General features: G+C 48.8%; 1 protein-coding gene across 2 annotated transcripts in view; it reads right to left on the reverse strand.

Annotated features, from left to right (window-relative positions):
• Positions 1-6,454: 6,454 nt before the first annotated feature.
• Positions 6,455-22,479, reverse strand: part of RCSD1 (RCSD domain containing 1) — a 70,542-nt gene continuing 54,517 nt past the window's right edge. For both annotated transcript variants that reach the window (XM_055324596.1, XM_055324595.1), the window contains 4 exons: positions 19,590-19,661; positions 16,130-16,333; positions 13,194-13,889; positions 6,455-8,173 (listed from right to left, as the gene is read on the reverse strand). In XM_055324596.1, the coding sequence (XP_055180571.1) occupies positions 8,153-8,173; positions 13,194-13,889; positions 16,130-16,333; positions 19,590-19,661 (993 nt within the window). In that variant the 3' untranslated portion in view covers positions 6,455-8,152. The remainder of the gene's footprint in view (positions 8,174-13,193; positions 13,890-16,129; positions 16,334-19,589; positions 19,662-22,479) is intronic.

Raw genomic sequence — 22,479 nt, forward strand, 5'->3', positions numbered from 1 at the left:
ACTCTCGGCAGAGCGGCTCCCGGCGCCTCCCTTCAGCCTCGCCCCGCCTCACGCCGCGCTCCTCGCCGGACCCGACCGGGGACCCTTCTCCCGCCGCCTGCACCGCGCACACAACCAGGCGCGGGCCCCGGAGCCCCTCTCGCCGCGCATTCTGGGGTACGGGGCCGGCCGGAGTCGGACCAGCCCGCGCCGCGCCCAGGGCTCGCTGGGAGCGAGGGGCCCCGTCCGGCTGCGCTCAGCCCCGGGTGCGCGCCCTCGGCCGGGAGCCGCGGCTGCAGGCGGGTGGAGCGGGCGGAAGAAGCCCCAGACGAGGGGTTAGAGCGACTTTTCCCAACATTCGTTGTGGGATCGTCCGCCCGGGTACGGAGCTCATTGGATATTCCTGACGTCGTACCCTAGGAGCTACCGGCCTCCCTTCGCGGAGGGAACGCAGGTCCCACACGTCAGGTAGCTCGCTTGGGGTCACGCGCGAGGAAGACTTCGGAAGGGGCGGCGGGTGGGGCGGGGGCGACCGGGGCCCCCGCGGCTGCCGGAGCAGGGAGGGCCCCGGTGCGTGTGCCCCGCGCAGCGGCAGGAGGGGCCTCCCTCGGCGCCTCCGCCTCGCCCCGCCCCTCGCCCCCGCCTAGCCCCGCCCCCTCTGCCTAGCCACGCCCCTCTGCTTCGCCCCGCCCCGCCCCGCCTCCTCCAGGGCTCCGAGGGCCTGGTGTCCGCAGCCCGACCCCGAGCTTCTTTTCAGTCGGGGTGGGAAGAAGCGCTTCCCCGGTCGCTGTCAGCCCTCCCAGCGTCCAGGGGTGTTCTTGCCCCCTCAGCTCTTGGGAGCCCCCCGCTTGCACTAGCTGCTCTGCTCTGCCCCGCCCCCTTCCTCCTGAGGCTCGCTGGCTCCTGGGGTCTCTCGCAGTGACGGAAGGGCAAGGTCCGGACCGAGCTCACGCCCTTGACGGGAGGGGCGGAGGGCATACAAGTGAAAACACCTCAGATCAAAGAACAAAGCCTGAAAAACGAAATCCAGACTCGTAGAGATCCCGGAGCCCTGCTGCTCCCTGGGGTGGGTTAATCCCTCTGTTTGCTTTGGTTGCACGTCCAACTTTTAGAGACACCTTCTCCTTGCCTGAGACCACTTTTCTTCCTTCTACTGAACCAAAGTTTCTGAGCTAAATATTGCTTTGAACTCACCCTTTTGTAGTTTGAGAGACTAGGTTGGGGATGCAGTGGGTTCCGGGGTGGGCGTGGGGCCGGAGGAGCTCTCAGCACAGTCCTGAACAACCTGCTTTGCTCCCTCGCCCTGATGCCCCCAGAGATGACAAGGCTGGAGGCTTCTCACCCCTGCGGGTGACACTCGCAGGGATGTTATTAAATTTCCCATGCCTGCTTTCTCCTCAAGTTGTTTGTGAGGACCATCCTGTTCCACCAAGGCAGTACAACGGCACAGTATTCTTATTTTCCTGTAAGCTACATAAGTGCTGTCCGACATTTCAATCCATGCCTTAATATTTTAATTTTATTAAATGGATCTGGTGGCATCAATGCTTTGGAGAATGGTGGTAATGTTAAAAGTATGACGGAAGATAATTTTGACTTGGGTCAGATGTATGAGAGGAGGATGACGAAATTAGAGTAGGTGCATTAGGAGATGATTAGAATAACTCTGGGATGATGCCAGGGTTGATGCCTTGAAACTGTAAATGGCTTTAACAATCACTCTAGTTCCTATTTTATACTGATGTCTCCATGCTACTGCATTCAGACTCAACCTAGACCTAAGTGGTGCAGACTTTGTTCTGACATGATATGGTTTTTGGTCTTTTTGGAAGTGAGAATACAATTTAATCGCATGGGTCACCATTCAGAGAACCCTTCCTGCTGACTTGGCACACAAGACTAGACTCAGGGCTGTGTGCCGGGCCTCATTTGCTGCTCATGAAGTTAGGCACTAACTGACTTTCAGGCCACCCCAATTGTCAGAACTGGCAGATTTGCTTCACCACCGCAAGCCATGTCCTGATCCAAACAGAAACTTGAATCTGATCGAAAATGTGTGTCTTTTTCCAGACTCCAGTTCAATGTCCTGTAATAGCTTCAGCTACTTTTTACTAAAAACATTTCTACGTGGTTTCCCTCAATGATTTCTTTTTCTGAGGTCTGTCTCATGCATTCCTCTGAATTTTGCAGCCCCTGAATCATCAGAAATGAATCTTTGGAGCAGCATCAGCCCTTTCTTTTTTCATTCAAAAGTTTTCTCTTGATTTAAGTTTTGAGAGTGCCTGAAGTCCTAAGGTGATAGAAGTCCAAGGCCGAGATTGTGAAAAGAACCACTTCCTTTTTTCTTTTTTCTTTTTTTAGATTTTATTTATTTATTCATGAGAGACAGAGAGAGAGGCAGAGACACAGGCAGAGGGAGAAGCAGGCTCCAAGCAGGGAGCCTGATGCTGAACTAGATCCCAGGACCCAGAGATCACGCCCTGAGCCGAAGGCAGATGCTCAACCACTGAACCACCCAGGCATCCCAAGAACTACTTTCTGCTAGAACACCATTTCTACCAGGGGATCTGTTTTATCCAGACTTGGTCTTGTTCTGGCTGTTATTGGCTACATAGGACAAACGTGTGTAGTTTTCATGATCAGAAGCATGATTATTTATGAAGACAGGCTCATGGTAGTTTGTTACAAAAAAGAAAGATGCACAAGTACATGTAGTGAGAGTTTAATTTTGTAACAAGCAAGAATTAAAACAAAAATATATATACAGATTAAAAAACTAAAAAAAAAAAACCTAGAAAAAAAATCCACAAAATTTTAATACCAGCTATTTCTAGGTAGTGGAATTATAAATATTTTTGTACTTAATTTTATTTTCCTCCAGAAATTTTGTAAAATAAAGATGTATTGCTTTTATAAGAAGAAAATCTAGGGATGCCTGGGTGGCTCAGTGGTTGGGTGTCTGCCTTTGGCTCAAGGCATGATTCTGAGTCTGGGGATTGAGTCCCACATCGGGCTCCCTGTGAGGAGCCTGCTTCTCCCTGTGCCTATATCTCTGCCTCTCTCTGTGTCTCTCCTGAATAAATAAATAAAATCTTAAAAAAAGGAGAAGAAAAAATAAAGATAATTAACATCTTTAAATCACACTTTAAGAACCCTGTGTTTCTTTGTGCTTGGTAGAAGAAAAGAGACACAGAATCAGAGGCAATACAAAGCAGGCCCTTTTGCCTTTTCAGCCCAGCTGCTTCCAGAGGCCATCAGTAAAGCTGTTATGGTCACTCCTGAGGGGACAAGTACAGCCATGATGGGGAAGTGCCTGCAGTATCCTGCACCTGTGGGTTCCTTCAATAGCCCAACTGTAGTGACTGGTATTGAAGTTCTTACTTTTTTTTTTTTTTTTTTTGAGTACCAACCATATATAATCATTCTAGAGTCTTGTTTTTGAATGCTGACTAAAGTGCAATCCAGTGCACTCATTCTCTTAAAAGGAAGCAGTTGAGAAGTGTGATAACTGACATTACAGGTTTGCCTAAATTCAAATAATTTTCTCAAATTTTTATGTAAAACTACACCCCGAAGGGCCAGCATCATTACTCACAGAAATGTGCCAACGGGCACTCTTGCTCATTTCGACCCCTTCCTTCTGCATCCTGTTTCCCTCTTAGCACCTCCCTGGCAGTGCCAGGACCAGCGTGTTGTGGCTCCCATGGGGAAGCCCACAACTTTCCAGGATTAGAAGAAGTAAGAAGTCTTTATGCTCTAGGTTTTGAGGGAGATAGTTTTACCCTCATGGCTCCCTTTTCACTGAGAAGCATAAATCATACACATTGTCTCTTCCCCCTCCGTGGAGTCTCAAAGAACCACAGTTTCCTGCCCCATTTGACCACAGTGGAGCCTCTCCGGAATTCTCACAGCTCTCCTGGGATTTGAGGGCAGAGCTGGAATAAAACTCTTCTCAGCAACCATCCCCACTCTGGTCAGGACATCACTGGGCTGGGTGGGAGTCTAGTTACCCCCAAGCAAGGCTGGGAAATCAGAAAATGGTGTCTCCTGCCCTTTAGACTTCTATACTTTGCTCTTCTTTTTTCAATGCCTCTGGGAAGTATTTCAAGAATCAACTCAACCCAAGATGTGATGATCAAGGAAACTTAAAATATTGCTTCTCTCAGGACATGCATTTTGATTGGGAAAGAGGACTGAAGCCAGTGGAAATAGTTGCTAATTATGACTTTTCAGGCATTTGGTATCAGATGAGGGAGGTGTTAGGCAGTGATCAATATTGAAAATAATCTATTCCAGCTCTGAAATCAATTTAATCATTCATTACTTAACAAATATTTATGGAGCACCTATAATGCATGGGCACTGTGCATAATGAAGAACGGTACAGACAATGAAAACATCAACTATACCCTCGTGGAGCTCCAGGTTAGCTCTGGACAAGCCCTGTATACATGAAATCATGAGACTGATATTCATGGGTGGCTTATGAAAACAAATTCTACTTTATTTGAGTAGCGCTTGCATTGTCTCTGTGCTCTTGGTATCTTAAGAAGTCACCTGATCATATATCAAATAGAAGCATTCTGTTCATACTATTTTTACCTGGTCCATAGAGCACAAGTTGATTAGAGGGGTTCAAACAAAATGTAATGTTTTAGTAAGCAATGGAATAGTAGTTTGGTGTGTCTGGGATTACCCTGTCGGACACATCTGTTAACAGTGTTTTGTTTTTTGCCCACCCAGCATAGTTTCATTTGGTAACAGTACCCTATTTGACACCCATTGTTCCCATTCAGTCCTTGCAGATTGTACAGGATTGGCTTACCCGGAGAGCCCTGCTCCGGAGGTCACATGACCTCCAGGCCTGGCCAATCTGATCCCCGCAACTCCTTGGTCATAAGCACTGGTTCAGGTATGAACAGGTGATCCACACAGGGTCTACAGAAAGCCTTTGCAGAACTTTTTCCCAGTGGTTGGAAAAGAATAAGCTCTTTCCATTGGGTTTGCAGGCTGTGAAGAGCTTGCTTGGGAATATGGCTAACACAGAGGAAAGCAGAGACTAAGAGCAAGGAGAGGTTTTTCACGTTGCTTGAGTGTTATATTTAGGTCTATTCATGGATTTTTAATTTATATTATTTAGTTTATAGGGAGAGAGAGAAAGATACTCATAGATAGATAGTTTTCTGTTTTTCATCAGCCAGGTCGAGTTGGGTTTCTTTCATCAGCAACTAAAGATCCTCATTCACTGTGTTAAACTGTTACACTCCCAAGAGTATCTGATCAAGAGAAGATGATGAACTGGTTCCTGTCCACTAATTTATCCCTTTATTGGACATATATTTATTGTGTGTCAGTGGACCGGTCACAGGCCCAAACAGGTATGGCAAACTGAGCTTTGTTCTGGGTGAGCTCAGTGTTCTGGTGAGGAGAGTGGATTCTGAAGCCCCTGGGCTTCCTGTGATCATCAGGATACCTGGCTCTAAAGGCAGCTGAAGCAGTATAATAGGCACCTACTAAATACTGGCTTTTCCCTTCAAAGTACCCAGGTTTTTGTTTTTTGTTTTTTTCCTAGCTCCCTTTCTGGAGAAAGGAAAGCTACAGTTTGAAATTCAAGCCGGATGACATAGATAAAGGAGGAATGACTCTGACTCTTCTCTTTAGCCTTGTAGCTGTGAAGGATCTGTACTTTCTTTCAAGCCTATTAGGGAGGCCTGAATGAAAGGTCTTCCTGGCATGGTGATGACTTTGTGCTGCCTAAGACACAAATGGATTTCTTTGATCCCCAATCTTGAAATCCCAGATTTGCAAATGCAATGCATAATCACGGTTGCTTCAGGAAAGGAGAGTGATAAACTGGACTGTAGCAGGAGCCAGAACAGTCCTGGCTCTCCATGAATTCCCTGCCAGGAGCCCCCATCACTCACAGCAACCCCTGGGAACAGGACCTCTGTTTTTTTCACAAAATAGACCCAATAGCGTGACTACTAGGGAACTGGGCAGATGGGAAACTATTTTGACCCATTACACCTGCTCCATCAGCATCACATTTTTGGCATTTTCTATTGCTCTTTACCCATCTGCTACTGTAAGGTGTCGCGCCTCCAGACGAAAAGTAATTTTATTGGGGCACCTGGGTGGCTCAGTGGTTGAACATCTGCCTTTGGCTCGGGTGTGATCCTGGGATCAAGTCCTGCATCGGGCTCCTCGCAGGGAGCCTGCTTCTCCCTCTGCCTGTGTCTCTGCCTCTCTCTGTGTGTCTCTCATGAATAAATAAATAAAAGCTTTAAAAAAGTGATTTTATCTTCACATCTACATCCCATGCTTTCTGTTCCATTCCTTTTCAAGTCAAGTGGCAGATGTCCCCTATCTGTCACATACGCTCACAATCATGCACACATTCACTAAACTCTGGCCTGAATAAGTGTGTGTGTGTGTGTGTGTGTGTATGTGTTTATAAACAACCCAAAGACAGATGTAAATAAAATCATGTATTGTTTAGGGGGGTACACATCTCCGTTGATAGCTAGATAGATGAAGGATAGATGTAGATGGATGGGTGGATGGATAGATAGATATGCATTATATAGACTTCAAAATAACTGAAACACACATATCTCCCAAATTCGGCTGAAACATAAAACTTAATAATACTGGGCTTGACTAAGTTACAGGTTTTAGAAGATGCATGTATTTAAAAAGTTCTGAAGAAAAAAATATATCCCAAGTATTAACACCATCCCGGACTTAGGAAAACCATAATGGGATGAGAACATGGAGGTACCAGCAGTGACATAAGGCCTTTTTGTCTGGGAGACTATTTTCTGAAGTCACGGTAGGAAGTGGTCTAACAGACCTCCAGAAAAACAACCACTCCATCTGCCGCATTAGCACAATGAGACACTGCAATATTCAGATCTGGATAAGAACCAACCCTAAAGATTCAACATTCATTGGGATTAACATCATTGCATCAAGAGGGAAGGGGAAATGAGTCAAGGAATAGGTAGTCAGGCCCTGGTTCCTTGCAAAGCCCCTGGCACTTCCCACACAGAACTTTAAAGTGGGAGGAGGGGAATGAGAATGGAGAGTGGGGGTTCTGGAGTGAGAAAACAGACTGAAGACCCAACCCCCTCCTCAGAGTTGAAAGGGAGCCTGGGCTTTGATTCAAGAGCAGCTTCCCAGGGAACCTAGGAAGGATGTTTTTTTGTTATGTACCTTTTAAACACAAGGCTCTCAAGCACCTCCCAGGAAACCTCTTACTCTCTGCTCAAGGAATTCCTTCTGGAAGTGCAAATTTCACCCTCCCAGGATAAGTCAGAGAGCAGGCATTGTTTAGGTATCCTTGCTCTGCTTTCAGGATGAGGACGTGCAGCATACAGAGCCATGACACCTTGACATCTGCTTCTGTGGGAGACTCACTCCCTACCTCCACCTCCTCCCTGGGAAGAGGGTGTGGGCTGAGCCTGTCACCTCCCGGTGTACCATGGACTACAAAACTCCTGAACAGGGAAAGCTCCTATTGCTGGAACAGATACATATTTGTTAATGTTGCAATAAGTATCTTTTCCAGTCCAATGTTTTAAAAATCCGCTCTCCAGTTCAAATTTGGACAAAGCTGAGAGGTTGTCTGAGGGTCTTGATACAATTTAAGGCCTTCTGTAACTTACGGGATTTATATTTTCAGCAACACTATTTTCTTTTGTTTCTAGCCACCTGAAAGTAGTTTTTACTTACATCTGAGAATCATAAAAACTTCAGAACATTAAAGAGGCTCTTGCTTTACACAAACAAAATTTGAGAAGCAAAATCAGAATCCAGTTCCGAGGTCAGCCGCAGGGACAGGTGGTTGTGGGTAGGATCCAGGTTGACCAGTATTCCTGGGAGCTGTCACCACAGCAAACTGTTTTAAATATTTTTTTTTTTAAACCAAGTCCATCAAGTGACACAAACTCAAGCTGATTAAAGGCTGCTGTTCTCTGACTGATCCTTGTTAGCAAGGGAATATTCTGCGTGGAGACCAGGAAACAACACAGTGGGTGTCTTCAGGCTGCCTCCATACTCTCCACGAATTCTGCTTTGGCGATGGCTTTGTTTGCTGCTACTCTTGTTGCTGCGCCTTCTAAAGTGATATCTCCAGCAGCCTTGTCACTAGGCACAACAAGTTCTTCACATTTTAGTGTCCTGGACAGGGGTCCTGTGAACACAGAAGGAAAAGAATGAGTTTGCAAGAGGGTGATGGAATCCTGACACTCGGCAGATCTCCTTGGGGATGCCAGATCCAGCCAGGACTGTTACACTAGTAGAGGTGATGGTAATAATAATGATGTAGCTTTTCACATGCATCAACTCATTTATTCCTCACTAAAGCAAGATGAGTTAGGTACTTCTATTAGCTCTGTTCTGCAAGTGGGGCAATTAAAGCACAGAAAGGTCAAGTGACTTCCCCCATCTAGGTAGTAAGGGAGTTGGGATTTAAAACCAGGGACCAGAGATTGAGCTTGAGCCAATCAACTGGTAGATGGCATTGCCCATTCCTTGATGCCTGGCTTCCAAGGTCCTCCGTGCCCTAGCTTCTTACCTACTGATTCATTCCCACTCTATTTCATCTTCCTGTTCTGCTGCTCGAGAATCTTTAGTAGCATGAAAGTGGAAAAAGAACACAAATAATCAAAAAAAGAAGATGGGTACTTTAGTAAAAAGACAGAAAAAGAGCTATTTATTCAACATTCATCCCTTGAATGGCGTTTAGCCCTTCTGGGCTGGGGCTGCACTAGGCCCATGAGTTTCCTGGTTGGGAAACAGGGACTTTTAGCAATGTACCCACAGCATCAGGTGGCATGTACTGTGGGCCACCCAAACACACTATACTGAAGGTGAGGAGGTGCATGAGCCACTGTGGGTATTTCTCATTGGGGCAGTTGGGGAAGGCCTGTGGAGGACAGAGATGGGGTGAGACCATTTCCAGGCAGCAGTGAGTGTGATCTTGCTTGGGGGTGCAGGCATTTCTGGTGGAGGGGATGGTGGGATGGTGGGAAGATATGTTGCCTCTTGTGAAACAACGGGTGTTGGCTGGAGTCTTGAGCCCCATGATGGGGGAGAAGGAGAGGGTGGGGGGAAGTTCTGCATGGGGAGGAGGGTGAACTCGATTTTCCACTTGATATTTTTTTTTTCCGACTTGATCTTAACAAAAAGGCCAAGAAGCCATGAACTCGATTTTCCAAGGAGTAGTGTCAAAGGGGTAGGAAAGCACACACTGAGATGTCATTTTCTGGAAGATGAATTTGGTGCTATGTATAGGGTGGGTCTGGAGACCAGGAATTCCATTAGGAGTGAGTCATGATTATAGAGATACCATGGAAGGGGGTCACAGCAGGGGAGACAGAACAGGAGGGAGAGTGAAAGGCTCTACCTGGGAACAGCACTGAGACCTGGGGGCTAAGGAGGCAGGGAAGTAGAAGAAGTAGGAGCATCTCATTAGCAGAGATGGGTAAGGATAACAAAGGAATGTGGGGTTTCAGATGAATACAAGTGAAGAAACAGAGCAAGTGGGACGAGTTTGATTTTGAATTTGTGGGACTGGCAGGCATCCAAGTGCAGAGGGTCATTGGTGTGTGGCCAGGACTAGGGCCAGGCAGGTGCTAAGCAGTCAGGAGTGATCCAGTGGCTGATGGTGAGGTGCAACTTTAGGAATCATTTACAAAACCTGATGGCTGGAGCGTGGCAGTAGGGGCCAGGCGAGACTGCCATGGTCAGAGTGTGGCAGCAATTCTCTAGGGGGCAGGGAGGGAGGGAAGTTGCTTGGACAGTCACGAGATGGAAACTACGGGTGGCAGGTAGCTTCAGGGATGGGATGCCAATGTCAGCCCCTCACAAAGGCGAGGATGCTCAGTCTTTGGTAGCAGGGAGGCACTTGTGAGCCTCAAAGCATAGTGAAGAGCATCACAAGGAGAAACAAAGGGAGACAGTGATGGGTGTGGGGGGGAGGGGCAGACTTGGCGGATTTTCCTTCCTGCCTGGAGAGGACTGAGCAAGGTCTGTAGGCAGAAGGGTGTGAGCCAGTGAGGAGCTAGAACATGGAAGAGTGCATGCTGGATGGGAAATCCTTAGTGTAATCTCTCACTTAAAATGCACAGACAACTTCCATAAATGTTCTGTAAAAATGTCCAGAAAATGGTAGTTGGGGGAAGCCAGATCACAGTAGATGGGGGTTTGTCCTGTCAAGAAGGGACCTGTCCTCGGGTTCATACTTTGAGAGAATGAGGCTGGTGGCACCCTGGCTGCTCTTCCTTTCAGTCACATAGGAGATGAAGTCATTTGCAGAGCAGGAGGGGATGAAGGAGGAGGAACTGAGGAACGTGGGTGAAAACAGGTGATAGATGTGCAGGGAAAGGGTGCCCAGGCAGCAGGGAAGATGGATGTGGCTCAGCCCCGTTGGTAAGAGTTCATAATCAGCTCATCCAGGCAGCATGGCTTTGTGAATTTCACCAAGGACACTCATGAACCTTAGCAGAGAAGGTGGAGGGAGAGGGGCTTAGCTCGGTGGATTAATACAGAAAGACACGGTAGGTCAGGGGGTAAGAGGGCCATGACGGTGCAGGACAGCACTGCAGTGGCAGCCACAGACCAGGTCCCCGCCACCCCTCCCGCAGGCTCGAGACAGCCCAGAGCTAGAGGGGTGCTGAAGAGGGAAAGCAGGGGAGTGTGGTCCCAAGAGAAGTGAGAACAGAAGGTCCAGAACTGAGGTGCAGAGACCTGCCCAGGTAACCAGCAGGGGGAAGTAAATGGAGTGACAAAGGCAGAAGGAGACTCAAGAGAAGGTGGTATCTCATCAGCTGTGGGAGAAAGGGATTTCTTTCTCTTTTTAAAATTTTTTTTAAAAAGATTTTATTTATTTATTCCTGAGAGACACTCACACACACCACACACACACACACAGAGAGAGAGAGGCAGAGACACAGGCAGAGGGAGAAGCAGGCTCCATGCAGGGAACCCAATATGGGACTCGATCCTGGGTCTCCAGGATCACGCCCTGGACTGAAGGCGGCGCTAAACCTCTGAGCCAACCGGGCTGCCCTCTTTTTTTTTTTTCAATTAAAAAATTTTTTTAAAGTTTTTATATTTTTTAAGTTGCTACCTTTTTTTTTTTTTTTGAAGATTTTATTTATTTATTCATGAGAGACACAGAGACAGAGACTGAGGCAGAGGGAGAAGCAGGTTCCCTGCAGGGAGCCCAATGTGGGACTTGATCCCAGGACCTTGGGATAACAACCTGAGCCAAAAGCAGATGCTCAACCACTGAGCCACCCAGGGGCCCCTTACTGAATCAGCCTTTCAACTTTTTAAACCCTCAGGGCCAGAAGATGCCACCAATGAGATGGGAAGTTCTCCTGGCAAGACAGGCAGCTCCTAGCCTGAAAATAAGATGTAGCTACCGGTAGGTGACAACGTGGACTCAGTGGCTTCATCCTTGAAAAAATGGAGGATTTGAGGCATGTGTTTGCCTTCTGGACATCTGGTGGAGATCTCCAGGATGACGGGATTAGATCACTCATTTAGGATGGATGGCGTTGAAGAAATGTGAAGCATCTTTGCCCAGCAGCCCAACCAAAGGAGACTCATACCTCAAGAGTCTTTGGGACTCCTACTTTCTTCTCCCCAGTCTAGTTTAAGTGGAAGTAATGTGAGGGTGCTCAGCGAGCTCTCCTAAACACACCAGCCCTTCTTATACCTCTAGTTGTATCATTAGAGATTATTTCCTGTGGGTCAAGAAATTTTCTCTCTTCTATTAAAAATGCATTCATTCACTCAACAAATATATATTTGTTGAACAACCATACTCCAAGTTCAGTGATAGGTGTTGGGGATGCAGTGAGGGAAAAAGAGTAGAGAGAGATGATAAAATAAAATATATAAGAGCATGTCAAATAGTGATATGTACCGTGATGGCAGAATAGAATAGTGCAGGAGAGGAATCAAGTCGTCAACACAGGCCCAAGGGACATCTGAAGGATGTGTAGGAAGTGGCCATGTGAAGATCAGGAGAAGTGTCCCAGGTGGGGGACAGCAGGACAGAGCTCTGCGCAAGGACTAATTTTGGTATATTTGAAGAACAAAATAACCACAGGCACGGTTAAAGCACAGTGAGGGGAGGGAGGGGTCAGGGACAAGTGGGCAGCAGCCTCTGATTCTGGGCCTCGTGAAGCATTTGGATTTTATTTGGAGTGCATGGGGAAGCAGTGGGACAGGGGCTGGGGAGGCACAGTGGGTTGAATACCCCCAAAAGATTTGTCAATCCTAACCCCCAGGACCTGTGAATGTGGCCTTACTTGGAACTGGGATCTTTGCAAACGTCAAGATCTCAAGATGAGATGATTCTGGATTTGGAGTGGGTCCTACATCCAGTGACTGGTATCCTCATGAGAGAAAGGGGGCGGATTTTGAGACACACAGAACCAGGGAAAGACCATATGGAGACAGAGGCAGAGATCACAGTACTGTGTCTACAACCCAGGGAAGGCCAATGTTTGCCCACAACCACCAGAAGCCGGAAGAGGCCAGGAAGGATTCCAGAGGTTGCCAGCAGTCATCAGAAGCTTGGGGACGGACATGGGACAGATTTCCCTGGGACCCTCCAGAGTGAACTCACCCTACTAACACCTTGATTTTGGAGTTCTGACCTCCAGAATTGTGAGAAAATACATTTCTATGGTTTTAAGCCACCGAGTCTGTGGTAGTAATTTGTTCTGGCAGCCCTCGCAAGCTAACATACGAGGTGAATAACTAGCAATCTGTAGATGATCTAAACAGACACCCACACTCACTGTGTCTCCCTTGCTTGTGCTCTGGACTCCCCCCAGAGGACGCCCTGGCTGCTGCCACACTCAACCCTCTCTAGCATGCCTAAGGAGCTGCAGGTCTCCCCTGCTGGCCGGGTTGATGGCAAGGTGCCCCCTCCATCTCTGAGCTGAGTACAGGGCCCTGCCTCCTGGGCCTTCAGGAGCTCCAGATACCCACATGCACCCAGAGTACCCCAGGACGCCAAGTGCATGGGAAGGCCAGCACAGGGATGGTCTGTCTGTCCCTCACTGTCCACAGCGGCCTGTCTCAAGCCAGGGCCTTTGTTCCTGCACACCAGAGCCAATTTGTGAGGAAGGATGGGCAGGCACATGCCACCCCGGCCCTGCCTGCCTCAGCTGACCGTGTAGGCCACTTACCTCCGTCTTAGGGGCTGCATCACGGGGGTGGCCGCCTGGCTCCTGACAGGCCCCCTCTTCATCCTTCTCCTGGCCTCTCCCCTGCTCAGGACTGCCGTGGCCCTCCACTCTTCCAGTGGGGCCTGGTGGGGCCTCCCCCACAGCTTCCTCCTCCAGCACCTCTGTGCCTTGGCTACCTTGTCTGGGCTCATCCTCTTCATTTCCTGCCGTCTCCTCCTTCACTTCTGCAGACTCTTCTGTCTTTTCTCCCAGGGCTTTTTCTTCTGTGGGGCTCCCGCACCCATTCGCTGCCTCTGGGCTGGAGGCAAGGGCTGCTGGGACAGCCTCATTGGCAGCTGGAGGCGGGCCGGCCTCCTCTTCAGAGCCCCCCATGGCCTTCGGGTGATGCTGGGCTTCGTCCTGGGCCTTGCCCGTCTCCTCCTGCTTCTCTGTTCTGCTGGACGTCCTCCTCAGAGGAGGCTTCTCCTGGGACCCCGGCGGCCTCCCTGCTTCCTCTCCCACCGGCCCCTGGCTGGGTGCAGGGGACCCCGGGGCCTTGCTCTTGGATGAGAACACCTCATCCCCGTTCTCTTCCTTGGCACCATTCTCCTGGGATGACTCGGGGGCCCTGTAATCTCCCAGGTCCCCACAGTCTGACTGAGACCTTCGGAATCGCCTGGAGGGAGGGCGCCTTTTTATCGAGCCTCTCGTCCGAACCTGGAAGAACGAGGTAAGGGATATTATCCACAACCTGTGAAAGAGTTCCAGAGGGGGACTACGTGTCTTTCAGTGTCAGTCTGAGGGACGGCTCTGTCTGCCAGCCTTTAAGGGTCATTTGATTTTCCAAGAGAAGGGAGCCCTGTGTGCTTTGTATCCTAGGCTAGAGCCCCAGGGCTGTGAAATCACAAGGGTAACCTGTGCGGTTTTTGCCTCGCCTCCTGAAGATGCAAATGCTTCCCATCCACAAAAGAGAACCTACACTTTTATTATCCTGTAAGACATTAACCAGCGTGGTGTCTAATTTAGCAATTTAATTCTAACATTTGTTTTGTGTTTTTAGAGTTTTATTTATTTGACAGAGAGAGAAACAGAGAGTGCAAGTGCATAAGCAGAGAGGCCTGCAGGCAGAGGGGAAGGGAACCTTGCTCCCGCTGAGCAAGGAGCCCCTGCAGGGCTCAATCTCGTGACTGACAGTCCGGGGATCATGACCTGAGCTGAAGGTAGATGCTCAACCAATTGAGCTACCCAGGAGCCCCTAACATTTGTTTTTTTCAGTTGCCTATAAATAGTCCGTTCTTTGAATGAGGTTTACCATCTTACAGGTTTCTTCACAAATTGATAAACTGCATAAAATGTCTCTCTGTTTTGCATAGGAGTCATGTTTTAACATTTAGGAAATTATATTTTGGCAAAAGTGAACCCAACAGACAAGAGGATTAGGGGTCTGAAGATGGTCTGGGACCTCATGGGCACATAGCTGGACAGCCAATAACTGGCTTGGTCCCCTTCCCCAGCCTGCCCTCCCAGCCCTCCCCAGAGCCGGCTAATCCTGGGAACGCTGTGCAGCTAAACGCCTTCACTTTCCTGGGCTCAGGTCCACCATGAACAGAAGCCTTGCTTTAGGAGCCTCCAGCAGACCTGCCTGAAAATCATCTCCTGTTCGGTAAGTGTGTGAATCTCAGGATTGCTCAGGCCTCATCTAGGCCCACTGGACTTTGCCAGAAGTTCAGTGAAGAGGTTTATTTATTCAAATGGTGTGTCTTTTAAAATTATATATGTAGATAAAAATCTTATTTCATAAGACTCAAATCTTATTTTTGTAAATCTGATTTTCCCATTGGCTTACGTTTTGGTATTTGTTGATCTTAGTTCCTTCTCAGAAATTTCGAGTGAATACTTGCCATATAAGGGCTCTTTCCTGAGACTATGGTTCGGCCAGCCCTGCAGGCTATCAAGGTCTGGCCCTGCCCCCGCAGTCAGCAAGGTTCAGGAATAATTTTGCCTGCACCCTGCTGGCCTCAGAAGGCTAAAACCTCCATCCGGTTATTACAACTGGGTGGCCCCGCCTCACTGCCGACCCCACCTCCCTAGCGAGCACCTTGTGAAAAGGGGAGGCTCTGGCCTGGGTTCCTCTCAGTTGTCTGGCGTCTCTGCTTACCGTGAGCTGGAGGGTCTCCACCCTATCCCCAGCCAGCAGGCTTAAGACTTAGCACCAGTTTGTTTCCTTGGGTCCTTCCTGTTTCTACACATTTGACTTTTTCCCCATGGATTTTCTGAAATGGTCCAGAAGACACCCCTTTCCATCCATACCTGTAAAGTTCTCTCCATTTGCCATTAACCGGCATCAGATCCCTTTTTGTTGGCCCTTGCCTGGCTCTGGCCCAGCTTTGCTGAGCACCTGCATGGGCTGTATCCAATTGTACCTCTGATTCTTACTGTGTATAGCAGGGCCGAGGATCTGATGAAAGAAACAGGCCCTATGTACATCTTTTTCAAACGGAACAGTTCGAATCCTCTTTAAATGGGGCAAGCTGCAGTAAGAATGAGTTGAGCCCATACTGGGACACTTAGATGTGTTTACATCAAGCCAGAACAGCGTGTTTTGGAGTCCTACTGACCCTGCCCACCCTCTGTGTGAATCACTGATCAGGGCTTTAGATTTTATTTTCAACTTTTGACACAATGTTCTGTGCAGCTGGGATCAGTTCTGAATTCTCAGCCCTTTCTCCACAAAGGCTAGAGCTCTCTATCTCCCAAGTGTGCCTTCTGGGTGAGTGGCACAGCTCCTGGGAGAGGAGATGAGGCAGGCCAGGTAGAGGGGCCATCTCAGTCACAGATCACTAGCAAGAAGAGATGTCCTTCTTTCCCCAGGACAACATCATGGCAGAAATAATTGAGGACTGTCCAGAGCCTACATCTCCACAGACATGCCACAGTGCTTTGAACCCAGACATTACCTTATTGTAACAAGGCAGATGGCTCCCTTCAGGAGGCTGGTCAAAGCTAACTGGCACCTCCTCTGGCTCCCCGGCCTGAGACCGCACACCGGGGCTGCTGGGGGTGGAAGGTGGGCTCTGGAATGGTGACACCACAGCCTTAAGCCCAGGGCTCTTGGGGGAGGCCCCCGGTAGCAGGGCCGCTGGATCAAAAGCTAAATTGGCCTGCCAAGAGAAAGTGAGACATTTCAGATAGGGGTGGGAGAAGATGAGCGTTCCCGCTTGAGCTTGTTGGGTACGTGGCCCGGAACTGGTTGGGGCTAGGTAACATGAGGCTCTTTGTGCCAATTCCTCATCAACCATCCATTGTCATAGCATGTCCTTCCCCAGGAAGCACTGCATACTCAAGCCATCTCCTGCTACCTGACTTACCACAGGCTGCATTCCAGAATGCCCAGAAAGTACTGATTTGGGGCCAACAAAAATGTCCTGGATCAGCCCCAGCTTATAGACAGAGGCCGAGATAGCAACTGCCAGCACCTCAGGCACTGGGTCTCACAGCAAGTCAGCCCCTTTATCAGCTTTCTCGGCTGAGCCAGTAGTAGTCTCTGCTTACCGGATGCCTACTATTTGCTGCCACGTGCAGCTTTTCCCTCTACAACAGCCCTATATGCTCCCTTTTGTTCTCATTGCACACATCAGGAAAGTAGCTAAGGAGCCTGCCCTGGGATTCAAGCCAGGTCTGCTTGTCTCTCAAGGCGTGTTGGTAGATGGCCAGAGTGGTGTACACAGTAGGCTGCGCAGCCCTTGGAGGGAGTTAGCAGAACAGATGCCAGTGTGTGCTCCATCTGGGCCATTGTGGGGCAGGTGAAACCAGATTCAAATGAATCCGGAGGACCACAAAGGGGAGAGATTACCCAAAGGGAACTGAGGTCTGAGGGAGCCAAAAATTGGGTATGGGAGGAGGCAGGGGTGGGGGGCAGGTCCATCTGGTGGCCCTGAGAAGATGGTGCAGAAGAGCTGTGTGGAACGCAGTCAGCACGGGTCCTCTTTTGCGCCATCTAGAGGCACTCCTCCTGCTTGGTCACCAAATCCTTGTACAGAGACGTCCTCCAGTCCTAGGGACCGCAGGACCCTCACAGGGAAGGGAAAGGCATGAGGGGCAGATGGTGCAGAGGGAAGCTCTCCATACAGAGCTAACTGCAAGACTTGGATCTTTCACTTAATAGGTGTGTGATCTTCAGTGAGTCCAATAAATAGCCTTTCTGAGTCTCAGATTCTTTATTTGTCCAAACCAGTGAGCCTGACCTGAATAATCTTCTGTGATCTAGTCCCTGGCGCTCTCTCCAGCCACCACCCACTCGTACCCCACACCCACCCCCTCCTTCCAGAGCTCCCTCAGGGCTCCCTTCCTCCAGCGGGGCTCTGTTGTCTTGGGGAACTCCTGCGTGTGCTTTAGGGCCTGCAGGCTACACAGCATTATTCATGTTTAGAAAAGTGTCAGTATTTCTACTGTGATTTTAAGAAAAAACTTAGAAGATGGGCAAGACTGAGTCGTGGTAAGAATTAAAAATATGAAAGTTACAAGGCAATGCTGTGAACACAAGCCATGTTAAGGGGCAGCATGTGATGAGTACCAGGGGCAGGTTTGGTCACAGGGCTTCAGGGCAGTGGATACTTAGGCTGGGTGATAAAGGAGGTCTCTCTCCCTGCCCGGTTCCAAGCGTGGTAAGTTCCCTCTCTAAGACTGCTTGCAAACAAAAGACATCTCGCTAGCCAGCAGGAAACCTGAACTCTGAATTATGGAGTACTCCAGTGAGGAAAAATCATACTTTATAACTCATCTAATAGAATATTTAGATGAAAAGTCTAGCTGATGGTGCATTTCTTAGTTCTTGCCCCCTCCCCCCGCCCCCATCCTTCCCAACAAAGTAAATTCCCTATGGAATCTGGCCAAATTGTCATCCTGTTGCTGATATTCTTAATGAGATTGAATGACTGGCGAACACAACCTCGTCCTCAGTTGCTATGCTTCCCAGAGAGGCTCTTTACTGATGGGAAAGGGGAAGGAGCCCAAGACTGTGGGCACAGAGCATGCACGCACTAATTCCTGGCATTCAGATGAGGGCTGAGGTGGGCTGCAGGGAGGCAAAGGTGCGGGTCCTGGCCTACACCCCTTGGCTGGCTACTATGGGCCATGTCCACATCTGGATCCCATCTGAGAGATCCCCCTCCTGTACATGGGATCCCTACAAGCCTCCCAGTGTGACAGACAGCCCCACTCCTTCTGTGCAGCTGGAGTGCAACAAGGGCAGTGGAGCCCCCCTCCCACCCTCCACAGAATGGGCTCATGGCCAGAAACCAGAGATGCTTTTCTTAACCCCAAATCAGGCTGGGGGCCAAATCCCAGGGCTCTCCCAGAGGTGGAATTGCAGAAGCTGTGGCTACTTGTCTTGACACACCCCTAATAATGGCTCCAGAACAAAGTAGATGAGCTGTTTTCTTAGTTGGGCCCAGATGGAGGATACAGTGTGTAAGAGCTTGCACAGAGCCTGTGGTTAAAGCTGGAGCGGCCTTCATGGGCCCGCCCAGACATACGCCAACCGTACCCTGTGCTTTAGCTCACACTGTTCCCCCCTCAGGAGCACCTTCCTCCTTCCTTTCCAGCAACCCGTCCTTGAGGACTGACATGGGGTATAGGTGTTTCATAAACCATTCATTAACTCCTCCTGCCTGCTCTGCTGTTTTCTTGCTCTAAAATTCTAGACCAGTGGTCCAGGAGACATTTGGAAATGCCTAGAGACTTTTTTTTTTTACTGTCACAACTTGTTGGAGAGTGCTCCTGCCACCTGGTGGGTAGGACTGGGATGCTGCTAAACATCTTGCAATGCACAAGGCAGTGCCCTGCCACAAAATTATCCTGACCAAATGTTGCCCAGGTTGAGAAACCCTGACATAAAGCAGTAGGAATCGGGTGGTTACACACCCTTTAGGTCTCAGTATTTACTCTCCAGGAAAGTCGGCTATGAGCACGATGGCGGGGGCTCTGGGCTCACAAGGTGATAGGTAGTAGAGAGGTAGGCTTTCCAAACAACAGATTTGGCCCCATCGAAGCAATGCCTACCAGCTGAATTTCAGTCCTGTGTTAAAATCAAAATGGGGTGTGGGGGCATTCAGACCTTGGTAGAGAGGACTTGGCTAGTCCTGGAGTGTTTCTTGTGCTATATATAGTGTCTTTTTCCAGACTCTTCAGGCACCCCATTATCCACCAAACACCATTAGCTGTTTACTACATGAGCTCATGCTTGATGTGATCCTTATTTTAGCCCTTGGCCCCTAGATAGAGCTCCTTATCCTCCATAGCTGGTTCTCAGAGATCAACTCTTCAGGTGACAGATGGTACTACCCCCGGGAGTCCCAAAGACATGCCGGTGTTGGATAAGAGATGGCGTGGGGTCAGAGGTAACCATACTGCACTTACCTGAAGCTTCTCAATCAGAGGAGAGCTCTTCACCTTGACTTTAGGAGGATGGCTTGCATTGGATGGTGATTTCTATGGAGCAAATGGACCAAGACAATGAAATGAGTGAGGTGAAGGGAGGTGGCATTCTGGCTGGAGTCCGCAAAGCACAAGTGGAAGAAGAGGAGCAGAAGTTGGTCTCAAACTTTCCCACTTAGCTGCAGCCTCTCCTACTTACCTGGTCAGGGCCTGGGCTGGCATAGACTACCCTCCACCCCTTCCTCCATCTCACAGCTAACAAGACCACTTGAATCTATGAATCAGAGCTGGCAGGACAGATCTGAGACACAGGAGGCCCCCTGGTCCAGGAAGGATGACTTCATGGTCATTACGAGAGAACAGACTCCATTTGATGGGATGAGATCTTCACCTCATGACTTTCAACAAAGTGAGCCAACCATAGGAGGGAATTCCAAAGAGAAAGGGTGAAATGACCATGTGTTCTGTTTGCACAAACAAAACAAGAAGCCACAGACCAAAGGTGAAACCTCATGGAGTTAACCAAAATCCCTCCCTTGAACTAATGTTATTTTGGAAAATCCCACCAATAGTGTTATTTATAGATTATCCTTTTCCAAAACATTGACTTCATTTCAATTAAGCTGACATTTATTATCTACTACATTCCAGGCATTGTGTTGGTTATATGAATATGATTTCGTCCCTGGCCTCTAGAAGCAGTCAATGGCTAATACATATGCATAAAACCATACATACATTCTGTTAGTTGGAGATATTTTTGTGATGAATGTATGTCAGGAATCTGTCTCTATTTTATTTTATCTAAAAAATGGACTTCTTGTTTTGTGTAAAGTCCCTGCAGCTTGAGTCTGGTTCCACAGGTAAACTGATCCTCAACATGCAGGAGTGATGACAGTGATGATGATGGTGATGATGGTGACTTTCACGTTGTTTAGCAGAGGCCAAGGCAGAAAAGGGACTTTTCTACAGTTTGGAGATCAAGCGTATGTTACGGGCTCCTCGCCCCCGTGTACTAGTTTACCTGAATCATAAAAAGAAGAATAACACCAATCTCTTGGAAATATTCTGAGATATTTATTGGGAGCTGATTGTTAGTGATGGAAGGAGGAAGACTTACTCAATTGAACTCCTTGTGACTTTTTTAAGGCCCAGCACTGAGTGAGAAGCATGGGAGTGGTAGTTTCCAGCTGGGACTCTGCCTTTGACAGGAGCCAGAGGGGTGCCCTGGCCTCAGCCTCCTCAACCATGACCCAGACAGGTGGGTTAGAATAAATGATTCGTGGGATGCCTGGCTGGCTTAGTCAGGTAAGTGGACGACTACTAATTTCCACTCAGGTCATGATCCCAGGGTCCTGGGATTGAGCCCTACTTTGGGCTCCCTGCTCAGCAGGGAGTCTGCTTCTCCCTTCCTTTGCCCCTCTCCTCACTTTATGCATGTTCTTGTGCTCATTCTCTCTCTCTCTCTCAAATAAATAATACGATTTAAAAAATGATTCTAAGGGGGGATCCCTGGGTGGCGCAGCAGTTTGGCGCCTGCCTTTGGCCCAGGGCGCGATCCTGGAGACCCGGGATCGAATCCCACATCAGGCTCCTGGTGCATGGAGCCTGCTTCTCCCTCTGCCTATGTCTCTGCCTCTCTCTCTCTCTCTCTCTCTCTGACTATCATAAAAAAAAATGATTCTAAGGACTCTGCCGCTTGAAGGTGTCTCTGGCTCCATGAGTTTACACTGTCAGACATATTCCTAGAACAATCTTGCAAGGAGCCATGTGTCCCAGATGAATACAAAGAGCTTCTAGCCCCAAATCAGTTGTTCCTTTTTTTTTTTTTTTAAGATTTTACTTATTTATTTGAGAGAGCAGGTGAGGATGAGTGGGAGGCAGAGGTAAAGGGAAAGGAAGAAGCAGATTCCCCATTGAGCCAAGGGATCATTCCAAGACCCTGAGGTCATGACCTGAGCTGAAGGCAGATGCTTAACCGCCTGAGCCACCCAGGTGCCCCCCAAACCAGTTGTTCTTAATTTCTGTGCTTTATGGTGAAATTTCACATGAGCCAGTATTTCTAAAGATACTGTTTTGGGAACTGCAACAATGATTTTGCTTACAAAGCTCACTTTATGTAATACCAGAAACTCTTCTCTTTCCCAAGTGACCACTGTCTTCTGAAGAGGGTGGACATTCAATAACACAGCCTGTTCACTATAGGACAGCCCTGGGAACCCAGCTCCTGCTCCACAAAGTCCTTGTTGATTTGAACTGCAAAGCTGGAAGATTCCAAAATAGCAGCTAGTGCAGTTCCTGGGTACGGCAGCAGGTGGCAGCATTTCCTCTGGCATTTAACACAGGACTCCAGGCCAGTGGCCTTGGAGAAAAACCCGCCTCCAGCTCTGTGTATCAGTTTACATGTGTACATGTGACACTCCTGTAATGTCTAGAAAATATCAACCTGATTTTTCAGATGGGAGTGCTTTTCAGCCCTTCTCAGGCAGAAGAGGCAGGGTCTGCTGCTATCCTAAATACTGTTGAGGTTGGGTCCTGCAGAGAGGGATAACTCCTCTGGTCACCCCACTGGCTCAGGCCTGAGCAGGACTAGGGAGGAGGCAGGAGTGAAGAAGGGATGGAAAGAGCCTTCCCTGCCCTGTGCATTGGGAACTAAGCAGCACCCTGACTGCCCCGCCCCCACCCTGAGGCCCCCTGAGGCTCCCAGAGTTAGGGCTTCTGCAGGCTGGGCTTAAAGAGTGGAGAAGAGCTGCAGGCAGCAGCCTCCATCCAGCCCAGCCAAACAAAGCTGGTTGTTCTCTATTTCTACATGATTTTCAAGTGACAGAAAGTGCTTCCATTGATCCTGGAAGCAATGTCCTTCCTATGTGCA

Source organism: Nyctereutes procyonoides, unplaced genomic scaffold, assembly GCF_905146905.1.
Source record: "Nyctereutes procyonoides isolate TBG_1078 unplaced genomic scaffold, NYPRO_anot_genome, whole genome shotgun sequence".
Classification (NCBI taxonomy): domain Eukaryota; kingdom Metazoa; phylum Chordata; class Mammalia; order Carnivora; family Canidae; genus Nyctereutes; species Nyctereutes procyonoides.